At 35.9% G+C, this 25,230-nt stretch overlaps 1 protein-coding gene across 6 annotated transcripts in view; it reads left to right on the forward strand.

The window, feature by feature from the left end:
• The window catches only part of LOC149806207 (uncharacterized), a 145,140-nt gene that overhangs the window by 51,084 nt on the left and 68,826 nt on the right, over positions 1-25,230 (forward strand). The window contains exon 1 of one of the 6 annotated variants that reach the window (XM_089951146.1): positions 19,892-20,507. The exons of 2 other annotated variants lie outside the window; for them this stretch is intronic. In XM_089951146.1, coding sequence (XP_089807272.1) covers positions 20,279-20,507 — 229 coding nt within the window. In that variant the 5' untranslated portion in view covers positions 19,892-20,278. Of the gene's footprint in view, positions 1-19,891; positions 20,508-25,230 lie in introns of those variants that run through there. 3 more of the 6 variants (XM_089951147.1, XM_089951144.1, XM_089951140.1) reach the window with 3 other exon arrangements.

Below are 25,230 nucleotides of genomic sequence, written 5' to 3' on the forward strand. Positions count from 1 at the left end.
ATCTTGTGTGGTATCATTCTTGCTTACATTAGCCAAGACACCAATACACTTGGTGTGGTATGATTCTTGCTGACATTAGCCAAGACATTTAGTTTAGTATGATGCAAGTTGATATTTAAAGGCTTTTTTCGCCTGCGACAAGTATTTCAAAAGACTGTACATAGAGGTCATTGTGATATTGTGTCCTTCCCTCTGATGTCAAGTTTTTGTTATTGTTTTATTGTTGCATGAGGAAAGAAAGAGATTTGTTAGACATGGAAGACCTGTGAGCAGAGTGTTCAAACATCAGACGAAATGTGCTTATTTTTTTTAGTCTTGTGCGAATAAGGTAGCAGCGTATTTATATGTTGATCTTAATTAGTAATTGCGCTATACTGGGTCGAAGATCAGAATAATTTAAGCACCTTTTTGAACCGCCGAATTACGGTATACTTTATGGCAAAATCATTATATTTCTGCTAATAGTTTTTATTTTTTTAAATTCCCTTTGTTCATATCTGTGAAATTTTGATACGTGGTCAAAGATTATTTCCACAAAACTGAAAGGTTTTTCATTCCATGAGGCTTTCTGTCATGTTGGTCCTATTCAGCTGAGTAGTTGGTTTTGAAGGGTTCATTTTGTTGTAAGGCTAACTTACTTATAAGCATGACCTGGCGATAGTCGGGCGTCGTCCATCTTACGTCGTCCGCCGTGCGTCTTTCAAAAAACTTAGTTTAATCTTCTTCTGAAAAAGTACTTGACAAATTCGGACCGATTTTAGTAAAGAGTATCATGGCATAAACATCTTTCCAATTTTATAAATGTAACCGATTGATAATAATTAAATATGGCCACCGTTTCTAAAATTAGAAGGAAAAAATATCTGGCTTCTTTTTAGACAAAGCATCTAGGTATAAAAAAAGGCTTAAAACCACTTGTCAAAAATTACTAAACAGAATTTGACATAAATATGTTCGACTTATCGAAAATAACCGACCAACAGAATTTGACCGTCTTTCACAAAAAGCTTCTTTGCATAGTGACCTCGGTAATGGACAAATAATTCTAACGTGCCGTCATATATGGGTGCATGTACAAAATGCAGGCAAACTTTAAAATATTTTTTTTATATAATATAAGCAATCAACAACACTGGGATTAACTATTCAGAAAGCATCTTATTAGTCCAGATTTTCCAAAACTAATTACTCTTTCGCTTGACTATTATACATAATTTGTACAAATCGGAATGATCTCCTGTCAGAAGTCGGTTCATTTTTCGACTTCCGTTCTCAATTTTGAATCAGTATCATTTTTATTAACTTAAGAGGCATTTATGACAGTTGAAGAAGTAATTTAAGTGCAGTTATGCCTTCAATAAGCATATAACGGTGGCCGTGTTTAGCAATAAATTTGTATTATTTTTACCAATCTGAAAGATTTCTATCCACCGTGTGGATCTTTTTATGTGTGTGTGTCTAACTTTCTTGAACATTGGCAAGCACATTTTGAGTTGTTCAGATATGTTTTTGCATTTAGTAATGGTGGCCATATTTGATTATGCATTGACGTCAGTTGTACCACTGAAATGGCCATTGTACCGGGACATCATTTTGTCATGTTTTATGAAATTCTGTTGAGGAGATTCTTTTTTTTAAAAAAATGTAGTTCTTAAGTTTTATTATTTTTAGTAACGGCGTCCATACTTGATGGCGAATCAGCGACAGTAGTACAAATTCAAACGGCGTTCATACTTGATGGCGAATCAGCGACAATAGTACAAATCCAAACGGCTTCTATGCCAAATACTTTCTGTTCATTGTAAAAATGTGTTTTACCATGAAATATTGCTTAATCTGTGGGAAAGATGGTCGTATCTCTTATGACATCAATTGTATCATTTGTATCAATTTTAAGGTCTTTATTCCAGGATGCGTCCTTCAGACTTAGATGGTCATAAGGGTCTTATTTTTTGTTTTATATCAAGCAATTATGTACAGGCTTACTAAACTGGAATCTGTTTACTAAAAGCGGCTGTAGTCGAATACGGCTGTAGTCGAATGCGGATTGACATCATTTGTACAGATTTTAAAACTTTGATTCTTATGAGCGGTTTTGGGGCAGAATTCTTTGCCTTTTTATGTACTGCAAATAACGAATACTCATCGTTTGTATAAAACTGAAACTCCGTTTATTTTGTTGTTTTTTTTGTGTTGTTTTTTGGGGGGGAGGGTGTTGTATTTATTTGTTGTTTCTTGATATAAATTGTTGACGGACAGCGGACTGTGCGCACCTAGTCACGCACAACCACGTCATAACCTCAACTGACCTCATGGTCAAGTAAGCTAAAGACCGTACAGTGTTGTCCATGACATTCCAGTCATAGACACAATAACAACGCACAGATATCAACTGTCCATTATCATGTAGCACGATTTCCTTTTATACCATGCTTGTTCAAGACAAAGAGTCAGCTTCAAGTACTATGGATTCTTTTTTTTTATGGTGGAAAAGGTAAACAAAGACGAAAATATAAACCACTGGGACAGATAGTAGCGTGATTTAGTCAACACAACTTTAGGATGGACACTTTTGTGAAGTACACGTTCTGAAATTCCGATGGCAATCTCTGCGCATTTATACTTAATATGCCATGTCACCGACTAACTTAGACATTTTACACTATATTTGTACAACATAATATAATTGTACAAATCACCATTTTTAGCTTATGATATTTATTTTCTTTCATTGAATGTCGTGTAGAAGATATAGCGATAAACTGAGAATTATAAATTTTGCTAATTGGGTCTTCAAATGTCGACATACACTTCATTCAAAAACTTCAAAAACTATTTAATTGAGTGCGTGAAGAATTTGGACGCAAAATATTGATATTGGTCCAGGCAAAATATTTATGTTCTTATATTTATAGAGATGTAAGAGAGCCGCCTGTGTAGAGGAATCTACTTGCCTTCAGGTGACTTCGGGATTGAGTAATGAATCATCGTACTTGTCATACAGAAGACCTAGATAAGAACATGTATGCAGGACATGGCCCTGGTGATACCTTCAGAGCATAAAAAACACACATATTTACATACAGCTGGTGTTTGATGTTATTTACGCAATAAAATGTAATGACGTATGATTTGCACTTAGAACCTAGAACAAACGCGAAGGCATAGTTACATTGTTTTAACGTTGTATGCCCAAGACCACTGAAGTATTTTTATTAAAGATAATCTCTCTCTCTCTCTCTCTCTCTCTCTCTCTCTCAAGTCAATGAGCAGGCTGAAGAAAAAAAAAGGTATGCGATTGAGGCCATATTTTGAGCAAACAAACATTCTTTTATTTTGCAAGTCATATCTAATACACGTATTTCAATAAATATTCAAATTATAATCAAAAGACAACAAGCAACTGCTTGCATTCATGAAAACAATACTGTATTACAGCAGGATACAATACTTTTTGTACGGTATCTCATTTAAAATTCTAGTTTAAAAAAATATACGTGGGTGTTGAGTTAATGCATTATGCATATATTTGCAAGTGGAATCTTTTGAATCACGACATGAAGTACTATATTTGAATAGTTATGCCCACTAATATGGGGAAGTTAGGCGTGTGTTTTTCTTATTTGTGTGTTTGTGTGTGTATGTGTGACCCGATTTTCTCATATTCAGATAAATATTATTCCCATCTCTTGGCACCACTTTTGGGTTTTGACTTGCGTGGGATCCGGGAGTCAAACATGGCTTTTGGAACACACTTTGAAGTTTATTGTAACACTTAAATTTACAAAACTCCTTCACAATTTCACCCCATGTTTGGAATATAGCATACCACTTACCCCCCCCCCTTCTCTCAAAACTATTCCTGACCCAGAGTTCTGTCCTCTGGGTGGGGTCATGGGTTCGAGAAGTATATTAGGGCGACATTGTTTGCTTAACGGTTTTATGAAAGGTGTTATATCACTTATATTCCAATACCCGGATGGCTTCATACTTAGAATATAATATCATTTGATGTTCTTCTCTTAGCATCGAGCATGTACTTCCAATTGGGTGTGTCCATGGGGCCAGAAATTATAATGGTGACATCCTGGCTAAATGCGTTTTCATTCCTTATATTTCTATGACCCCAACGCCTGTTCACCTAATGTTTGGAATCTAACATCATCACCTAGTCCTATTCTCCCAGTGCCACTCGTGCTTCAGAATTCTGCCCCAGGGTTTGACCGTGTGGTCAAGATTTATACTGGGGACACAATCGTTTTACACTGACCTTATGGACATTACTGTTCATACCCCCCCCCCACCATGCCAAGTCCCTGATGTGGGATGGGGTCAGTATATAGTGTACTGTTTGGTTACGGATTTTCACTTATATTTTAATGGACTCATCCAGTTCATTATAAATCTGGAATATTCTATTATCCCCAGACTCCCACTTTTCCTTCTAATGATGTTATTCACTTGTGTTACGTTGCTAGATGGGGTCTTCTAGCCAAGAAGTAGTGCGCCTTTTCCCCTATACTGCAGTTGTACCCTGGGTCACGCCCCTAGATGGGGTCATTGAGTCAAGAAATAGATGCCTTTTAGTTGAATATTTTGTTCTAGCTATTCAGATAGCCCCTCACTCAGTTTGAACTTAATAGTTATCAGTATGTGTTGTTATTATTGTTGGTGCTATTATTATTATCATTATTATTACTGTTGTTGTTGTTGTTTCAGCATTAATCATACCCGATTCGGTACATATTTGGAATATAGCATGTTTATCCTTTTACATATCATCATGTACCACCCCTGTTGAGGAGTCAGAGTGGTTAGGATGCTAGACTTGTGATCTAGAAGATGTGGGTCCAAATCCTACCATCGAACCAACCCAAGTTGGCTACAGTGGTGTGTCTTCTGGTAAGGCACTTTACCCCAGTTGCCTCGATACTGTACATCCCACTTGTATTGCTGTGTAGTAAAACCCACAGCACACTGACTTCTGCTTTTGGGTTATATCTGGACGGGGACATTGGGTCAGAAGGTATTGTGCTTTATTTTAGTTTTAGCTTTAGTTGTCCTCGCCCTGTTCGGAATATATAATATCACATACTTCCCTTACTTCCTGTAGCTTTACTATCGACATAAGGAAATTTAAAAATAATATGTTTCCGTGCATCAAGATGAAACGCGGAAAGAGACATTTCTATATAATGTACAGATCTGTATACATGGTAATGCACGTCTAACAAGAAAGGTAATTGAAATGGAAATTTGCTAATTGGCAAATATGGCTACAATGTACAGTAAAAATATTCTGATTCTATCAGGCATGAATTTCAGGATTTTAAGTTTTCTATTGATATGATCACAAGAAGGTCAATATTACTGACCACTCAGTTTTGTTTGTCAAAACACAGAGTAAAAACTCTTCATCCTTATAACCGTTCTTACATATTATGGTTTGTTTCTTTTGTTGTTAGCTTTTTTTTGGGGGGGGGGGGGTACGTATCACCCTGTAACTGGTAACGTGGTTTGCGGTAATTATTTACGAAAATCATGTGATAGGGAATCTATATTTAAATAATAAGTACATGAAGTACCGTCCTACCCCAGTGAAAGACAAACTTTGCATTCCTGGTCCTAGTTCCACTAAACAGTCCAATTCCTTTCTTCAGTTGAGATCTTGGTAACAACTTTTGTTTTGATTGGTGGATAACAATGAGATCTGGCACAGAACATTCAGCAGAGATCGGGTATTAAAAAGCAGTACGCAAGTATTAAAGTTTGCGCCAAAAAGTCTTGCTTATTCACATCTGAGAACATTTAGAGAATTGTCTCTAATTTTAAGAATTCAACATTTAGTTCTGCAATATTTTATTTCTCGTGTTCGCATCCTAACCACTATCTGTACCTGAAACAAAGCATATCGATATTATTGGTACTTTAAACAGCAATAATTGGTACCATCTTAATTTGAGGAGAAATTCTGAGACTTTTGATAAAACCAGGGCCAGGAGATCATTGAATTATATATAAATAACAAGCTATATGTTAGACCAATGGAATTTCAAACGCTTAAGGAAAGACACAACTCTAAGAAATTTGTAAAAAAAAAATTGGGTATGCATCTCTCTGCTTTGGAACTAAATGCGTTTATTTATATTTGTTTTAACTGGAATAACGCAAATGCAAAACGTGGGCTTCAAGATTGAATCGGAATCATTAAAATTGATACGGCAAAACAGTTCGTTGAAAGTATTAGACTAAAGTCTTTACGTAATTTCCGCCTCGGATGCGGTAGGTCGTGGGTTCGATCCCCGGCCGAGTCATACCAAAGACTTACAAAAATGGTACGAACAGCTGCTTCGCTTGGCGCTCAGCATTACGAGGTTAGTGTTAGGACTGGTCGGCCGGTGTCAGGATGGTGTGACTGGGTGGGACATCATGCTACATGTCTGCTGCATGATACCCCAGTGCTAGACATCACTATAAACTGTCACACTGCAGACATCGTAGCGATATGATTGGAAAATTGTTAAAGCTACGTTAAAAATCCAAATCACACATCACACACACACACACACACACACACACACTCTCTCTCTCTCTCTCTCTCTCTCTCTCTCTCTTTGCGTAATTTGAACGCATTTACAAATTTCTTCATGCATTGTTAGTCGAACTATCAGCGGTAAAATGCGCAAATACGTTGCTTTTCATGAACTCTAATTAGAGCAACTACTTGTGTGCCAGACGGGCGGAGCTTGGATAAATCACAAGACTAACTGATTTTAGTCGGGAATTCATACATTCATCGCGTAGCTTGAGCCATAGATTGTTTCCTCCTCCCTCAGCCACCTAAAAGTCAGATTCAGACGTGAAGTCCCTTGTAATTGGCGGACGCATAATTGTAGGCTTCATCTCGAATTCTGATCCGATCAGTGCTTATGAACTGCACAGTGCAAGTAAGCAAAATACACACTGCCATCATAGCAGAATGGCATTCGTTAAGTTTTTGTTAGCAAAAAGTAAGAGTTGAGTTCATTTGTATTCATTGCAAAGATTGCTTTAATACTAACAAAGAAAACCGGATCAAAAACTAGTCGCTAATGAGAATTGTTACATTTATTTATCACATGCGCTCTTACTGCCCGGAATAGGTACTGTATTTTTCACTTTTGAGCAGTTTTATGTGGCGTGTATTAAAATCACATTCAGCTGCCTGATTTCATGATTGACATTTGCAAACGTAAGAGGTTCTGACAGCTATAAATAATTGAAGAAGATTTTAGTTACCTTCAGAAAGGTTGTTGCAAAATTTAGATTTGCTTTTTAGTATGGTATGATGAGTAATTTACAATTGACAAAAAAAAAACCATTACAAGGGAGATAACTTATGGTATATGTTGCTAGTAAATTTAATTTTGTTTTTATTTCTCCGTTGGATTGACAAAGGTTTCCACCCCTCCATCACACTTTCATTGCCACTTAATAAATTTGAGGCTATTTGAGATCAAGGAATAAACATACATCGTCACTAAAAGATGTGTACAACATTGACAATGCTGTCATCAAGGTCATGTTTTACGTTTTTCTCCCCTCTTCCTTCCTCTCCATAACTTCAAACCGTGCGAGATTAAGGTGTAAAGTATAACTAAATGATGAGTTGCGTACAATATATGTGGTCCTGTCTTCAAGCGTATCACATTGATGGTCCTACCTTCAAGCACGCCACATTGATGGTCCTACCTTCAAGCACGCCACATTGATGGTTCTACTATCAATATAAAGATCACTGTTCAGTGAGTTTTCAGCACAATTTTCGTTCCGCTCTGTAACTTTAAATCAGTTTGAGATTGAGCTATTAAACTTGGTATAATTGTCGCTATTAATTATGTCACGAACCGCTCCGGTGGCCTAGTGGTTAGAGCGTCCGCCTCGAAAGCGGGAGATGATGGGTTGGAACACCGGCCGAGTCATACCAAAGACTTACAAAAATGGTACTAACAGCTGCCTCGCTAGGCGCTCAGCATTAACAAGTAAGTGGTAGGACTGATCGGCCTAGTGTCAGGATAATGTGACTGGGTGGGACATCATGCTACATGTCTGTGGCATGATGCCCCAGTGCTAGACATCACTATAAACTACCACACTGCAGACATCGTAGCGATATGACTAAAAAATTGTTAAAGCTACGTTAAAAATCCTAATCACACACACACAATTAATTATGTCACGCACACATTGGGGCTTCTATCTTAAAGGTCAAGGTCACAGTTCAATAGTGTACGCTTTTTTTAATAATATTTTCCTTGTCGCTGTCTATCTTTAAAGTCGTTTAGATTTAAGGAACGAGATTTGTTTTAATTCTACAGCATCAGCAGTAGGTGAAAATTGGTATAACTGTCATCATTAAAAGTGTTACTTACCACAGTGGTAATCCTCTCTTCAAGGTTATATGTTAATTACAATCTGGGTCAAATTTACTATTTTGCTTTCTAATTTAACAGCTCTGTAAGACAAACGGATTAATAATGGTTTATTTATTTATTTTCACTAGAATACGTGGTGTATTGCATACACGTCAGGTATTATCCTTAATGTCAAGGTCATGGGTAAGTATTTTAATGTCTCTTATGTTTCTGCAGTAAAAGCTGTATGTGGTACAGGGATGAACACTGGTAATATTCTTCTCAGTTTGAAGTCTTTCATGTACCGTAGTGACGGTTTTATCTCTCAAGGTCTGTGTTACTGATAAATTGTGTTACTCCCATTTCTGCGCCTGTCCTGGAATGCCCTTTAAAATAGAGCAATTAAAGTTGGTTACTTTCCTGACCAATAACTTTACAGCTGTCTTGAAGGCCATAGTCAAATTTCATTATTATGAAATTTCGTGACCTCCCTATTGCAGGTAGTGGAACCAAATTCGCTGAATTTGCTTGTTCTCTCATCAGCTGGTATTGAAACCAACGTTTCTCATAGTGAAGAAGATATTTTATTGTACAAATCTGATCATTCACAAGCTATGAAGACAGCAATTTCATTTCAGCCTGCAATTTAAAATAATCCACATGTTGTGTTCTATACTGTGATATTTTTTAACGTTAATCAAAGAGCGACCACGTCTAATCTCTGTGTCACTTAATTTCTCAACATTATATTTGGCATTAAGTAAGGAGAGATACAATATAAATAGGGAAAGTAGTACGTTAGTTGACATTTTTGGACATAAGTGAAATTTTTAAAATTGTGTGATCTTTCTAAGGAATTCGCACCACCTTTTGAAAACAATATTTATAAATTTCCCGTAAATCAAATTCAAGTGCTCCCTATTTGCCTACAGTGGTGAAATTACAAGCTCACTTATATTCCATGGTCTTATTTCAGACTTGTATACTTTTGAAATTCTCGACACAGCATACATCTGTTTTAAAGGTACATTGCATGGAATTAAATAGTTTCCATATAGGTAAGTAGCATTCAGGTTGACGCGAAATCGGTACATAGAGATTAAAGCTTATTTATAAGATTCGATGGGATAAAAGTATGATCAACGCTATTTGTATTTTAAAAAATAAAATTCAGTAGAATAATTATGCTAATTTGTTCATTAAAAACATTTAACAACATATAATCGGATCTTTCGGAAAAGATGAAGATTTACGGATTACATTTGATGATAAAATTTGCAATAAGTCGTATCACACACACACACTTACACTCACACACACACACACACACACACACACTCCCATACACACACACATACCCACCCACACCCACACTCACATACACACACACACATACACCCCACCCACCCACACACATACACCCCACACACCCACACCCACACTCACACACACACTTAATCTGATTGAGGTATACAGTTAAGTTCATCACACATATTATCTATCAAACCTTTTATTATGAAGTATTACTACAACATCAACCAAGATCAGATGATTTTGAAATAATTTGTCACCACATCGATTAAGAAAAACTAGTACACATTTTACAGTGTGTAGATGTACCGGCTTTGAAGATAGTTTTCTGTTTTATTTAGTGATAATCTCGCAAATCTTAATTTTGTAGCAATCTGTGAGTTTTAATTGAGTGAAGTTATTGCACAAATAAATAGCACAGTTAACACAACACTTGATGGTGTAGACAAAGTCCGATTGTGTCAAAGGCAACACATATCAGACGAAAGAAGAAAAAAGGTGACAAATGCATGTGAGTGAAGCTGTTGGCGAAAAAGGAAAAACAAAACACAAAGTACCACATATATAAATAGATATTTATAAATAGTATGTACAATAAATGAGGTGAAGATGGTATTGCAGTTGGTAAAATTAATAGAATAGATAGAGAAGTCAACAAGAAATTGGAAAAGCCTGAATAAATTTAAATATGAACAGGACTTCACTGAATAGCACATGAAGAATGGACTTCAGGTACAGGCATAGACACCATACTGCCTTTGCAGCCCATAGACACTGGAGGACTCCACTCTTAAAGTAAGTAAATTCGTTGTAAGGAGACGTCGAATCTACTTATAATATGCACAGTGTCCAGTGCAATGAACTTCAATTTTTTTTGTTTTTGTTTTTTGTTTTTGTTTGTTGTTTTTTATTTTTGTTTCTTTTTGTGTAAACTAGTGCTACACCTTACTTTTGTTCCGTAATCAAACTGAATACAGTGAAAACCTGGTTAAGTCACCTAAATCAGTTTAACATAAGTAACAAAATTATTTAATGCAATAAAGCTGGTTGGATAACTTGACAGTGAAGACTGAATAAAGTGATAACCTAGTTTTAGTCACCTTTAGTCAAATTAACATATCAGACATATTTAATACAGCTAATACAGTAAACTTTGTTGAGTTACTGCAAATCAAGTTAACATGTCAAACATTTAACGACATCATAATTTACTACTGTGAGACCCGATATTTCACACACAAAACATTAAAACATTTATGTATAACAACACTTTCAATTTTGAAACGGAATCTGAACAAACCAGGAGAGCAGTGTAACATGAGATTTCGGCAAAATATTTTAAACTAGGCAGAGTTGACGACAGCAGCTGGTTGTGCGATTTATCACTTAAAATTTATACATAAATCAGTTTGCAGGTTTATCTTTTAAATCAGAAAACTGTTATCTAGCTGTAAACTACCGTTACCAGGCAACCAACAATAGCATAAACTTAAAACAATTTAATGTGATCTTCGACACATTTCACATCCCTCCGCTTCTTGATGGGAAGATAGGTGGAAGTTTCAGCTCTGAATCTTTGAAACATTGTGTCTGCATGAGTGGAAGATAGATTTCGCTCAGATTCTGGTGGAAAAAGTTTTTTAATAAATTAATTGAAAAGTTGTTTTAATTTAATTCAATGATTATCTGACTTTAGTCACGAAAGCTTAAATATTAGGAAGTTTCTGACAGTAAAGCTATGACATTTTGCGCAGTTTCGTTGCTATTTGATTTTGTTTCAGTCACAATCTTTGGCAACGGTTTATTCAAGGTATGGGACACAACTCTGTTAGATTTAACCAATGATTTCACGCTTATACATTCATCAACGCCATAGCCTCTCCAAAGACATTGGTGCTCCTCTCCGGACGTTTAACCCACTATCACACGTTGCTTTCTTAACTAAATTCATGCATAAGACGTTTAAGACTGAATGGATATGGTGTAATGTTTGGACATATTGTGATAGCATTTTGATATGTCATATTTGCGGAAATAAAAAGTGAATAAGATGTCTAAAAAATGCAACAATATTTGGATTTGTCATAATTAATTGTTTCCACCTTCCATAGCATTGAATCTCAGCTTGTCTATAAATACCTTTGTCATATTAGACTGAACACTGATTTCAGCAGATAGAAGATATTGAAGGTAGGTTTCATAGTGTGTGTGTGTGTGTGTGTGTGTGTGTGTGTGTGTGTGTGAAACATTATTACTTTACGATCCCTATATCAGTTTGTTTCAGATCTGGTTTGTATTGAAACCACTCCGTCCCTGAAGTCAGTATTCCTGTCATTCTTTGAAATATGAATTAAGCGCTAGTCCATTGTTGCATTTAGTTCCAGTTTCCATCAGGGCGGAGAAATATCACGTCAATCAAACAAATATTGATTCAACTCCGCCCACATGCGCAGCCAAAACAGTTAATACTGCTAATGTCTTGAGAAAAAAACGAGTATATGGCAATTTACCTGGCAAACCGTAAATAAAGGCATGTGGATGAGGTCATAAAAAAATATACACATCTTCACGGTTTAAGCGCTCTCTCTCTCTCTCTCTCTCTCCAACACACTTCACATGAGCCGCAGCTTTAAATTATTATTATTATTATTATTATTATTATTATTATTATTATTATTGAAGCAGTTCAATATTTTTGCTGCTACAGCGTAATATTTACCTGTTAGTTGTAACCCTATGTTGCCAGTGCTTACAAGATAGTAGTGTCAATTTACATATAAGGTGATCGACTTGTGTATATCGCCCACCTTAATGTGAACAAAGTATCGTCAGATACTCCTGCACAGACCCTGAGCAGATCACAGGAATCGCTTTTAGTGCGATATTATTTTTTTTTAAAAAGGGTCTTTTAAATTCTCCATCATTGGCTTTCTGGACCAATTGCTTGTTTGTAAGGATTGTATTGATGCGTTTCCCTTAACTGTAATTTAGTCCATTGCAGTAACCCAGGATTTGTCACAGTTGTGGTTCCTCTTTTCGTAAGGAAGATGTTGTGTAAAAGTTCAGATTTAAGCCTAAGAAAGGTTTTTCTTTGTTATATGGAAATGCTCAGAATTTACTCAAGTGTTTACATCTTCAAACAATAAACCAATGTGAATCAAGTTTACAAACACGGATAAGAGGAAAATACGTGCAAACACGTACACACACACACACAATATATATATATATATATATATATATATATATATATATATATATATATATATATATATATATATATATATATATATATATATATATATACACGCTTAACGAAAAAGTTATGCATTCTGTAAATCACCGTTTAGTTTTCCTATTTCATTATTGCTAAATTTTTTATTGTGTGTGTGTATGTGTTTGTGTTTGTAGTACTGAAAAATGAAAAAATTAAATCCTACACCCTTTATTGACAATACAGGATCATTGTTGGTTACCGTAAGTCGGTATTATATTGCTCTCGCTTGTCTGCACATAAGCGAAGTAACGTTAGGGGAAGTAGTACTTCATCGATTCAACGGACGCACCAGCTCATTCCACTTGTTTGTTTGGAGGGCAGGTTTAGGGGCGGGGCAGAGGAGGGGTTTACACGCCCCTCTTTTGATTGGCTGCTTATTTTGTGATGCGTTACGTGTTATTATTCCACGGTCCGTAAAATTGTTCCATTCATATGCATATTTATAGTTTAAAGGTTTTACTGTTGTGTATTCAAGCATGTTTATATATTTATTATAAAAATAACTTTTAACGAGCAAGTTAGACCGCTATGTTAAGAGGTGAATATACCAATTATGGAAAGGATTTCTTTCACGATATGAATGCAATGGATATTATGATCTTCGTCCTTTTAATTTTCAGACATTTGTTATCAAAACAAGTATTTTATATCACGATCTAATGTTTCGCTAATGCAGCGTGGCATATATAAACCTACATTTCACTATCCGAGTTGACATGATTTTGTACACAAGTATGGTGATGACCCTATTTAACTTGTTTTATGTTTGTCCAGAAAATAACTTTTGTAACATTTTTTTTTTAGATATTTTTCCTTTTCCCGCCACAAATACGAGAATACAGAGTTATCCTTGACCATCCGTCCATTGCCCAGATTAAGACATAGGGGTAGGGGGCACTTATGTTGGATGGGGAGCTTATACATCTATAAATGCACACTGAAAGCAGTCGATAAACTGTCTTTGCTATGTGTATTATTATTATTATTATAGCTATATTTAGCTAAGCATTACACGGTTTAAACCGATATAGGGTTTATTTAAACACATGTAATTTTATCAACGGCAACCAGTGGGTCCCCAATAACTACGGGGGCCCTGGGCACACATGCATCCCCTCCCCACCGCTTCATCCTGCCATGCATCCGTCCCATGAAATTGTTTTTGTTTTGTTTGTTTGTTTTGCGGGTGAATTGATTTTTCTTTATTTCATTTTCTTGTACACTAGCATTCGCCTATGTATGTAAATTGATGTACATCAGTACCTTTCAGAACGTGTCTTCAGGACATCTGGACATTCGTGTTCAGTGGACACGTGATGGTGTTTTTCATGGTAATCTGTATCGGAACCATGACCGGTATTCCCTCATTGGTAAGATATATCAACCTGGCTTGGATACTTGGAGATTGTAGTAGTCTGATATGATAATGAGAAACTACAAGGATAAAAAAAAACAAGGCACTTAACTCCCATATCGTCAGCATGATATTACACATGATGTACTAAATGTGTCGTTAAAACCCAACAAAATAATAAAAAAAAGTCGAACACACCCAGTAATTACAAGTTAACTGCGCATTAAAAATGCGTCCACTCGAGGAAAAACATTAGAATGTTCTATACAGTATATTACACGAGCATTATATGGATGACTACTAACGCACGTGTTTGACAGCTACGTTGGTTACAAAGAAAAGTTTGCTTTTTAGTGTTAGTTTTAACGGTACTTTTGACACATAATAGGCTATATTGTGCCGCTTGGACGGTAACTGCCTTTTCCAGGGATGCACGGTAGCAGCCTACCCAGACTGGCATATGCGGGTATCGACCCCGCGACTCTTGGATTACGAGTCCGTAGGTCTACAAAGAAGACGGGTGTTTTAACATCAAATGCTGATCGTATTAATAAATTATTAAACCACTCAGTTTTAAACTTATTTGTACTGGGGGGAGGGAGAGACCATCCATATTAGATCACTGTGCAACAGCGATCCATTCAATTATTGTATTTTCTCCTCGTTCCTTTTGTTTTGATGAAATGCAATCTAATATTCGCTACAGACATTCGCGGTGGCTGGAGGTCATAAAAGTTTCAGCATCGGCCTGATCTCGCCTCGACATTAAATAATGTAATTTTGCAGCTCACTGGACTGATACCGCGGTTTATCAAACTCTAATACAGAAATCCACAATTTTATTGGAAGATTTGTTACCAGTCTTCATTGCGCTCTGAGTCATGTCGTCTGCCTAATTGAGGTGAATAGACTTTTCTTCAAAATTTTTACATCGCTCTTCCTCCACTGAAAAGAGTCATACCGCTATGAAATTTTTGTTTGAAATAAGAAATATTTGAATAATTGACACTAATATTGTTCGGGTTTTTTATATTTGTAAAGAGGAAGTTAAGTTACAAAGCAACGCACCGTAACAAGTGCCCATCTGCCCTCCTATAGGGAGTTATTACTTGACTGTTCAAAATGGATTTAAGGAGTGTTCCACTGTATGACAGTTAATAGATACTTTTAATTTCAGTGGTTACGTTCCTGCTTCGTTCTACTGAACCCTACCCCCACCCTCTGAAACATGTGTTTCTAAATGATATATTTAAACAATGCGCAAGTAAAATATATTGGCAAATATTTCAGTGCAAGGCACTCCTGTATTACTCATTTGTTGTGTGACTACACTTCTTATGTGTTATTTCGTCTCCATTAACAAACCTGTTTTTTGTATTCACATATGACACAGCGATTTATTTATTCCTTGTAATCTAGAAGGCTCCGGAATAAAATTACAATTTTACATTTTCAATTTATTATATTATTCAGCGAGACCACCACTTCCCTTTACAAATTTTGCACTGACAAGTGGGAAATAGTCCTGGTACAAGTTTCAATCTCTGTTATGAATTATCAGAGCGACCGGAATATATCGAAATCATTTTATCATTTGTCTAACATCACCAGAGGGAAAGTTTGATCTATTGCTCTAACAATAACTGCGAACAATTTACATTGAACTTAAGTCTAGTTTAGTGTGTTTCCCTGTATTAAGTAATATTCGATGAAGAAAACTCTGCACCGACGAAAACATTTGTAGATTAAAACGTTATAAGTGTTCCATAGGGACAACATCACATAATACTTGCCGGAGATTGATGAGGTGCTTGGCAATTCTTATCATCGGCGTGTAAATTGGTTTAAAATACGGAGCCTTTATTCTCTGCCAGCATCTGTTTGTGGTCCTTTATGTGATTGCTGTATCCATTTGTTAATTTTGTCATCAAACTTCAATAAAGAGTTACCCCGTCAAACTTCAAAAGCGCGGCTGTGCAAACCGTACACCAATTTTCGGTTTAATTGAAGTTAAATTTAATCATAAGGGAATTCTTGCTATCTTAAATATCCACTTTGTCCTTCACCGTGAAAACCTTCAATTTCAGGGCAAGAAATTTAAAATACTCAGATTAATTACTAAATGCTCTCTCTCTCTCTCTCTCTCTCTCTCTCTCAGACATAAACGATATTTCGTAGAAAAGTGTTTGTACAAATCACAATTCATAGTGTGTGTGTGTGTGTGCGTGTGCGTGCGTGCATGTATGTGTGTGTGTGCAGCATAATGAGCTTTTCGGACAAAATAGACAAGTCGAATGTGTGATGATTATGATGGGGACAGTTTCCAAATGTTTTAAAATAATGAAAGGAGATAACTGTTTTCATATAATTTATTAATCGGTTAAGACGTATGATAAATAACATTGATATAAATCAAAGTGTCGCACTTCTTAATCGAATAGAAATGAATTCACAGAAGTCTAGACACATAATGCCTATAGTCAGCATTGCTGAAATTTCAGCAAAGCGATTAGGATCAGTTTTTTCGCTTACACTGATTTAAAATACAAAGCTTTGAAAATTCAAACCTATCTTGAAATAAGAGTAAATGACTTGTAATCTTACCATGTTATGCGCGTACAGAGACAGCGTGTGTGATTGCTTTAATAATGTTTTCTCACTTGGTGCCTTTATGATACTTCCATATTGTTAATTAATCTCCTGCTGTTTTATTATATATTGTAATTATGTGCAAGGAGGAACATTTAAAAAAATACTTTCAAACTACATTTTCGTTGGCATTGTTTTCGTGTTGCAAATTTGAAAAAAGAAACAAAGTTATCGTAGGCATTCTAAATGTATACTAAGTCAGTTTCCTAGTATATTTACGTCTTGCGTGTGTGAATGTATATATATATATATATATATATATATATATATATATATATATATATATATATATATATATATATATATATATATATTCAATTACAATGCCTTCACGAGAAATCCCAAGGCGCGTTTATCACGTATACATTTAATTAATTGTGTGCCTAACCATTTCTAAATCGTAAGGTTGATGGTATAAACAGTCGATGTTTATGGGTCTTCTGGCGTGAAATACGGCCTTGCTTAGACTCTGGGTGGGAAACAGTGACATTCTCGCCTTCAAACTGAAGAGTTGACAAGTCAAGTGACAGTGTAACACGCTTATTTACCCCGAGGGACAAATAAAAAACGTCTCCGGTGTTTGCCCAAAATGCATTGCTCCGGAAAACATGCCTACGAATAAGATTAATTTCAGTACTGTATGACCACAATTTTCAAACTTAATTATTTATAATTTTGTGAAACAGAGTAGATAGAAACGTTGTAGGCTAGGGGTAATTTTTGGACCAAGCTTAAATGCCATATTTATTATAGTCTTAATGCATTTTATAACCTTTAAAAAGGCGAGTCCCTTTGTATAGTAAGCAATGCTCGAGTCTTTACATATAGACCTTTTGTTGCTTTAAACGCATTTTTAGCTGGTATATTTTGTTACATTACTTTTTGGAAATACACTTCACATGTTCAAGTTCTTATCCCGAGGTTAGTATAATTCCGTATATGGTGAAGATGGAGCCAATTCGTCTCAGTTTAATCGTTAGTTGTTTCATGTGTTGTTCCTTTCTGTATTTTCGTTCCAAGTGGTAAGGTTTTCCATAAACTAGGTAGGGCAGTTTCATATTAAAAAGTTTGCATTTGACAATAAGACCAAATTGCATCAACTGATCTGACCCGGTATCCAAATCAGTTTAGAAGATCTGGTCATTGGACTCGAATGTTACTAGAAAAATGTATACAGTCGTTCATTTGTAAGGTACTATAGTGTTTCTTTAGAATCAGAATCAGTTCCTCTAATTCGGTGTAGTGTATAACTTGAAATATATCTGTTCGCCTAACTCATTGTAGCATGTAACTTAAAATCTATCTTTTGATCCACGTACATTTTTTGTACGATCGTATTAAACTTGTGAAGGAGTGACACGATATTTCTGAGAAACGTGTCAATTTACTGAAGACAAATCTAATTGGTGGCAGCTTATGTTGCGTACTCTTCAAAACAACTCGTGATATCTTAGCCATCAAAGAAACTTGGGGGAGGTTTGGCAGTAACCGCTTAAGGATGGATTGTTTTGTTGATGTCGACGATTCTATACTTTGTCCATGCTAAATACGTACGAACTTTTCAATTGATGCCCTCTAGTTCCAACGAAATCATCATTTGGCCTAATAAATACGGATGAGGGTGGGGTCGTTAAATATAATTTATAGCATATGACACTTAGAAATTGATTATAAAATTCTCTCTCTCTCTCTCTCTCTCTCTCTCTCTCTCGGGTGCCCCGAGTGGTCTAAAGCGCTCACCGTTCCGGATCACTGCCATCTCACCTCTGTCTGCGTGGGTTCGAGTCCAAGGCTCGGCTAGCGTGGGTACGTGGGTACGTGGGAAAGCCTGCCTGTAGCTTCTCGTGGGTCGGTGGTTCTTCCCTGGGTTTTCCAGGGTTCTTCCTCCACCAGTTATACTGGCCGCCATGTATAGCCTATCATGTGCTGAAAAATGGCGTTAAACCCTGCAACAACAACAACAACAACTCTCTCTTTCTCTCTCCTGCGATGGAATGTAAATTCGAATATAGTGTTTTTTACATATTGTGCCCTTATGCGAACCGATAATTCTTTCGGGCATTGATCCCACATTATTAACAGTTGCGTTTTTATTTCATTTGTTGTTTTTGTTGTGGGGTTTAAAGTCATTTTTCAGCACACGATAGGCTATTTATGGCGGCCAGTATTAATGGTGGAGGAAGAACCCGGGAAAACCCCGGAAAGAACCACCGACCCACGAGAAGCTACTGGCATGCTTTCTCACATACCTACATTGGCTGAATCTGATACTCGAACAGGCGCAGACAGCGGTGAGATGGCAGTGATCCGTAACGGAGAACGCTTTAGACCACTCGGCCACTCGGGGCCCCTTATTTCATTTGTTTTACACTTCTGTTTTATGCTACTGAAGTAGTAATTTTTTGTATCTAAAACTGAAGAAAACTCATTGAAAAAAAAACGCATTTGTTGAGAGTGTATGTCTCCTCTTTGGAATTAAGAATATACATATATTACATCATTGTTTGTTCAAAGGTGTGTGTGTGTGTGTGTGTGTGTGTGTGTGTGACAAGGATTCTAAGATTTAAGCATCATGTCAACATTCCTATGTACTAGGAGGGAAGTAGATTCTAACAGCTTTATTTCTTGACTTTGGATGTTGAGAAATTGTTCCTTTTATTCGTGCTTTGGTTTGCCGTTCTAAACCTTAATATATAAGCTTATATTCAGTGAAAGTGTCGGTGTTTATGATCGGGGCCAAGCTACCAGAAGACTTTAACTGTCCGCTATGACAGTATGAAAAATTAGCTGGAATTCTTTAACAAGTGTTCCTCATCGTTATTTCGTATGCAACTCTCTCTATCGGCCAGATCGCGCGCTCGCATCAAGCGCTCCAGGGTGTCAGATTCACGATTAGCATTTTGATTCTTTGCCGTGCTCGTGGTCGATTCGGAGATTTGGAAGTGTAAAAGGAAAGATTGACATTCTTGCATTTGTCATGGATTGTGATCTACATAAGTAAGAATAAATCGTTGAACTTCGAGCCAGTTCGTAGCATATAATCATATTCCAGACTGGCTACAAAGCCGTCCTGATCGGGAAGTGAAGTGCTTTATGTTTTTTCATTTGTTCAGTGTTCATCTTTTGGGGTAGCATCTGTGTATCAAATAGTCTTTGGGGGATTATGTCCAAGATTTGCATCCTTTGATATTATCCAAAACATGGAATGAACACTAAACGTAATAAGTGAATTGATAAATCCAATTTATATTCTTCCATTTTCTCCTTGTGGTTAAATCTGGACATTTGTAGATTATGGACATGTTGTATTTCGGAGACTCTGTTCCTTATTCCTACCAACATCCCTATAAGCAGGGATTTAACAGCTATAACCCCGGGGAATTTAGCAGTTCGTGTGCCTACCAGACTGTGGGGGACATGGGAAACTGTAGGTACAACTCAGTGCCTTCTGCTTACGGGATGTATGCTATTCAACAAGCCAATTGTGCAAGCTTGTTTGCAAGGAAAGCAGGGAGAATCAAAGGTATCGTTTCTGGTGTATCTATTTTATTTTTTATTGGTTAAAAAATTCAAATTTCACTAAAACCTAAAGACATTTTGATTATCAAGTTACGTTGGTATAGTTTTCCAACTTCAGAACAGTTCCCAATCTGTAAAAGTTGACCATTTTCACATTCCTTGCCATATCTGAATTTTTACGATAACAATAATCATAATGGGATATATTATTAACTTTATAAAATTCTGTTGCTTTTGGTTCTTTGTTTATACTTTAATGGCATTCTTATGTAGAGCTGTTTTTACTGAAGAGTAGATTTTCTTTTATTGTACAAATGTGACTGGGTTTTTTTACGGATCAACAGTACATATCCGTATATCCAAAGTTGAACATGGAAAAAGACATTTTTTATTAGGAATTTCTCTGTATGTGAGAGCACTTTAAAGGGAGCATATTTTGATGGATTGTATTGTTGAACCAGTATTTTCTTTCATATCGGCGGTAAGAGCCACGGGTGGCAGAGAGGTCAAAGGCACTTGCCATTACCGATCTGACATTTCACCTTTGCCCACGTAGGTTCGAGTCTCACACTCGTCTAACGTATGTGCCAAAGTTTACTATCAGTTTCCCGTGGGTCGGTGGTTCTTTCATATTCCTGTGTTCTACATTGACCAAATGTACTGGCCGCCAAGTGCTAAAAAATGGCGTTAAAGCCATAACAATGACATACCGACAATGAACAAGTGCAGTTAGTACATTATTTGAAACTCAAATGGACAGCTCGACTGATCACAATAAATACTACAGCTAATGTATATAGTTTTGGACGCTGTTATCACTATATATATGTGAGGTATGATTTTGTGACAGTTGCATGGAAAAATAGCTTACTTGACGATAATACACCGTACCTTCGGTTGAAGTTATTCTTTGAAATTCAAAACATGTTAATACTATATCAAGACTTTAACAGTATACTGACTAGGCAAAAAAAAATGGCCTCTGATATCTACATACATACATACATACATACATACATACATACATACATACATACATATTGTGAGTAATGATAACATAGTCCTGCAGCTCAACTGAAAATGTATTTTGATTATATAATTTTTATTTTCTGTGCATACCATAAATTGAGTTCACAAAAAGAGTGTTCTAGCATTCTGTGATAATACAAAATCATATATTTTGCTGATACTCTTGCTGTGAAGAGTACTTTTTTCAAACTTCATTATTGGCTATATCGTGCCGAGGGAATGGGAGTTAAGTGTCCTTTCCAAGGACATACCGAGGCAGCCGACCCAAGTTCGTTTGGGCAGGTATATAACTCTATCGCCACGGGTAGCGGATAAGACAAAAGATATTTTTTATCTTTTCTTCATCGGTAAAGAGCGGTGAGTTCATCTTTTGGCTCATTCATGTATCTGGCCCGCTTTGGGGCTAAAAATCAAAATTTTCAGATGGGGGATAATACAGTTAGAATGATCGTTTTGCAATTGATACTTTCTAATATTTGAAATTTTTCCTGATTGTATTGGCTTTTTCTTACGAAATATCATTTGTGAGTTAACTGTCGCGTGTGTCTCTTTTAATTTCCATTCATGTTTCACGTCCAAAAAATAAAATATGATATGTTTTTCTGCGATAAAATCTTATTCAAGGGCGAATGCAGGTAATATGTGTACAATACATTGGGTTTCTATGTATTCAATTTCGAGTTACAAATGTTCTGAAAATATTTTCACTGCTTTCGAGTGTGCCAAAATATTAGCATTATCACAGAAGAAAAGAAGAAACAATTAACCAGGAAAACTTGCAACTTAAAAAAAATAAATTTCCTTTACTTGCTTGGTTTTGTGAAATTTTGATGCAGACCGTTTACCTTGGCTTTTTGCACAAAATTGTGACAGTGTCAGAACCAAAGCATTGGCATTTATTTATTTATTTATTTATTTATTTATTTATTTATGTATTTATTTACATATTTATGTGTCGTCATCATCATCCTATTTTAAAGTTAATTATTAACTTTCGTCAAATTTTAAATAGGTTGAATGGAAATTGTGACAATGTAGCAAGTTATTCTGTAATAAAAACACTTGATGTTTAGTCTGATACTATTATGACGTCATGTCATGTATGTGCTCACTTCTAAAACCCAGTTGTGTACAATCTCTCTCTCGCTCTCTCTCGCTTCCCAGTTGGTGGTACGTCGGACTGGTAACCCGAGGGTCGCGGGTTCGAAACGCGCACAGACCAGTGCAGGTCAGCTGCCTTGGGCGCGTCTTGTGAAAAGACATGATATAGCCAATAATGCGTTAAAATTGCCGTTCCTCTACACACAAAAAAAACAAGTAAAAATTCTCTCTTTTCTCCACTGTAGCCAAACCCAACTTCAGTTCTGTATTTCGTTAGCATAATACACGTAATATAAAACTGTATTGATTCTTTACATATAAATCAAAGAGAATTAGCTCTGCTTGTTAAAGAAAGCTGATTTGTAGCTATGTTAACATTTATAAATTGAACAAATTATGGTATTATTATACACTTTGATAAGTATAACGTTGTGAAAATGCATGAGCACATGGTAGGTGTTGTAAAACAAGATTTGTTGTTTTGCAGTGTGTGTGTGTGTGTGTGTGTGTGTGTGTGTGCCTCTAGTTGAGAGAATGATCCGAGTTCTCAAATAAGGCACTCGTATTTTCTTGTTATCTAAATGCAACCATGAATCCAGAACATTATTGCCATGCCATGAGGTATATTCACAGAATGTCATGTTTATGATCAACACGACGAAATTTGCATAGCGTAGATTTAATATAAACTCCAATAAGCTTTTAGATGAAAACAACCAATTTTCATCATCTATTAGGATATATGTTTTTAATTGATTATTCTTCATGAAAGTTTCTCATACAAGCTCTTAACAAAGAATAAATAATATTGTAGAAAACGAAAGTATTTACCCACAATATGGTGTATATCGCAGAGACAAATTAGTTGCCCAGATGGGTATCGTTACATTGAAAAAGGATGAACTGGAATGTTGTACAGGAGATTACAGGATGGATACATTTAAGGAGTTTTAAGGATTAATCTCGTTCCCTTGTCTTATTTATCATTAAATAAAGTCGAAAAAAGGGCGTGTTCCTTAGTTTCATCAGAAAGGGTCACTTGGTGATGAAATGTTTAGTGTTTATAAGTAATCGTTTTGTATATATCCTAAGCCAAATTTACATACGAGACATGATGTATTACCACATCTTGACTAGGTTTACACAAAACATTATTGTAAAATGTACCTGGGACAATTTGTCATGTCAACGTAGGTAGAGATTTTATTTAGTTACTGGACAGTTGAAGAGAAAATAAAATTTTCTCTCGCCGAAGCGGTCAGGAGGAAGCATTGTCTTGTCCATTTCTAGGAGAAAAAATAACGTGTATATCTCTGTGTATCACGGACCGTGACATATTTCTGTCAATTTAGGATGAGAAAATTAATTTATACAATATATTTATAACACCTTTATGTTTTACATCTTTGTTTGTGACATTATTTTTTCTAATGGGTCGTTAATGTCATAAGGGGCGGGAAGACTTTAAGTGGCATTGCAAGGATTTGGGTATTCCCAAAAAAGTAGTAAGTTTTCCAAGATATTAATTTTATACAGGGACTTCTGATCATTTGTTTGAATTCGACTGCTTTCAATTTAACAGAGTATACTTATAATTTTCGCTTAACTAACACTTTCAGCTATTTTGCGCTATGTAGTAATAATGTTTCGAGCTGCTGTTTGACTATATTAATCGTATGTCAGCTTGTTTGTATGCTATGTTGACATTTTAGATGTACCTTGTTTTACAAAAGTGATTCATTGAAATAAACAAATGTAAAGAACGTTGAAGAATTTCTTTAGCAAAGATTTAGAAATATGGTCTCTGAGTATTTGAACTGTAAACAATGCAAGTGATTGTTATAATCGAAATTGGCTATCAAAGATAAATTATTTCGTTCATTTTCTATGAGCAGAGGCTCCTTACAAACGGCTATCTTCGTGCACTTGCCATTTCCTGCATGTGCGTGTTTAATCAGTTGATCTTTGACATTGGAAAGCTATGAAATCAGTTCCATGACGGGATTTTCCCGCCTTTGTGATGCTTGTCTTCTGACGATCTTATGTTGGAGAGGGCCACCAGAACGTACAGAAGTTGAGCTGATACCCATCCTTTCCCGAGTTTACCATTAGTAGTACACAATCTGTTTTGGTACCAGAAGTTTCTATAGACTCGGAAGTAAGGAGAAGGATTTCAACGCATACAAACCATGTACTTTCCACTGAGTCATAAAACGCATGGAGTATCGAATGTACTCGGGGTTTTGTTTCTGAATACAAATTTAAAATTGACCGGTATTATAATTTGCATATTTAGTTCTAGCTAAATCTGACCAATCAAATGTCTCTGAATGTACTTCATTCAGTACTATGGTTAGACATGAAAGCAACAACCTTGATGCAAGACTGGCCGTACATACAAATTTAAGATTTCTTTACATCAATGATTGTAATGAGGTGAAATTTATATAAAGATAAAATTTAAAAAGCTCCTGTACAGACCCCATCCCCAGTATATTTGGCTATGGATATATGTTTACTATTTTTCCTTTCCATTAAATCTCCCTTTAAATATGAAAGATTTTTGTTTTTCCTTTATATTTAAATTTTTTAACCTC

Source organism: Sinohyriopsis cumingii, chromosome 2 (genome assembly GCF_028554795.1).
Source record: "Sinohyriopsis cumingii isolate HCF-2022 chromosome 2, ASM2855479v2, whole genome shotgun sequence".
Classification (NCBI taxonomy): Eukaryota; Metazoa; Mollusca; class Bivalvia; order Unionida; family Unionidae; genus Sinohyriopsis; species Sinohyriopsis cumingii.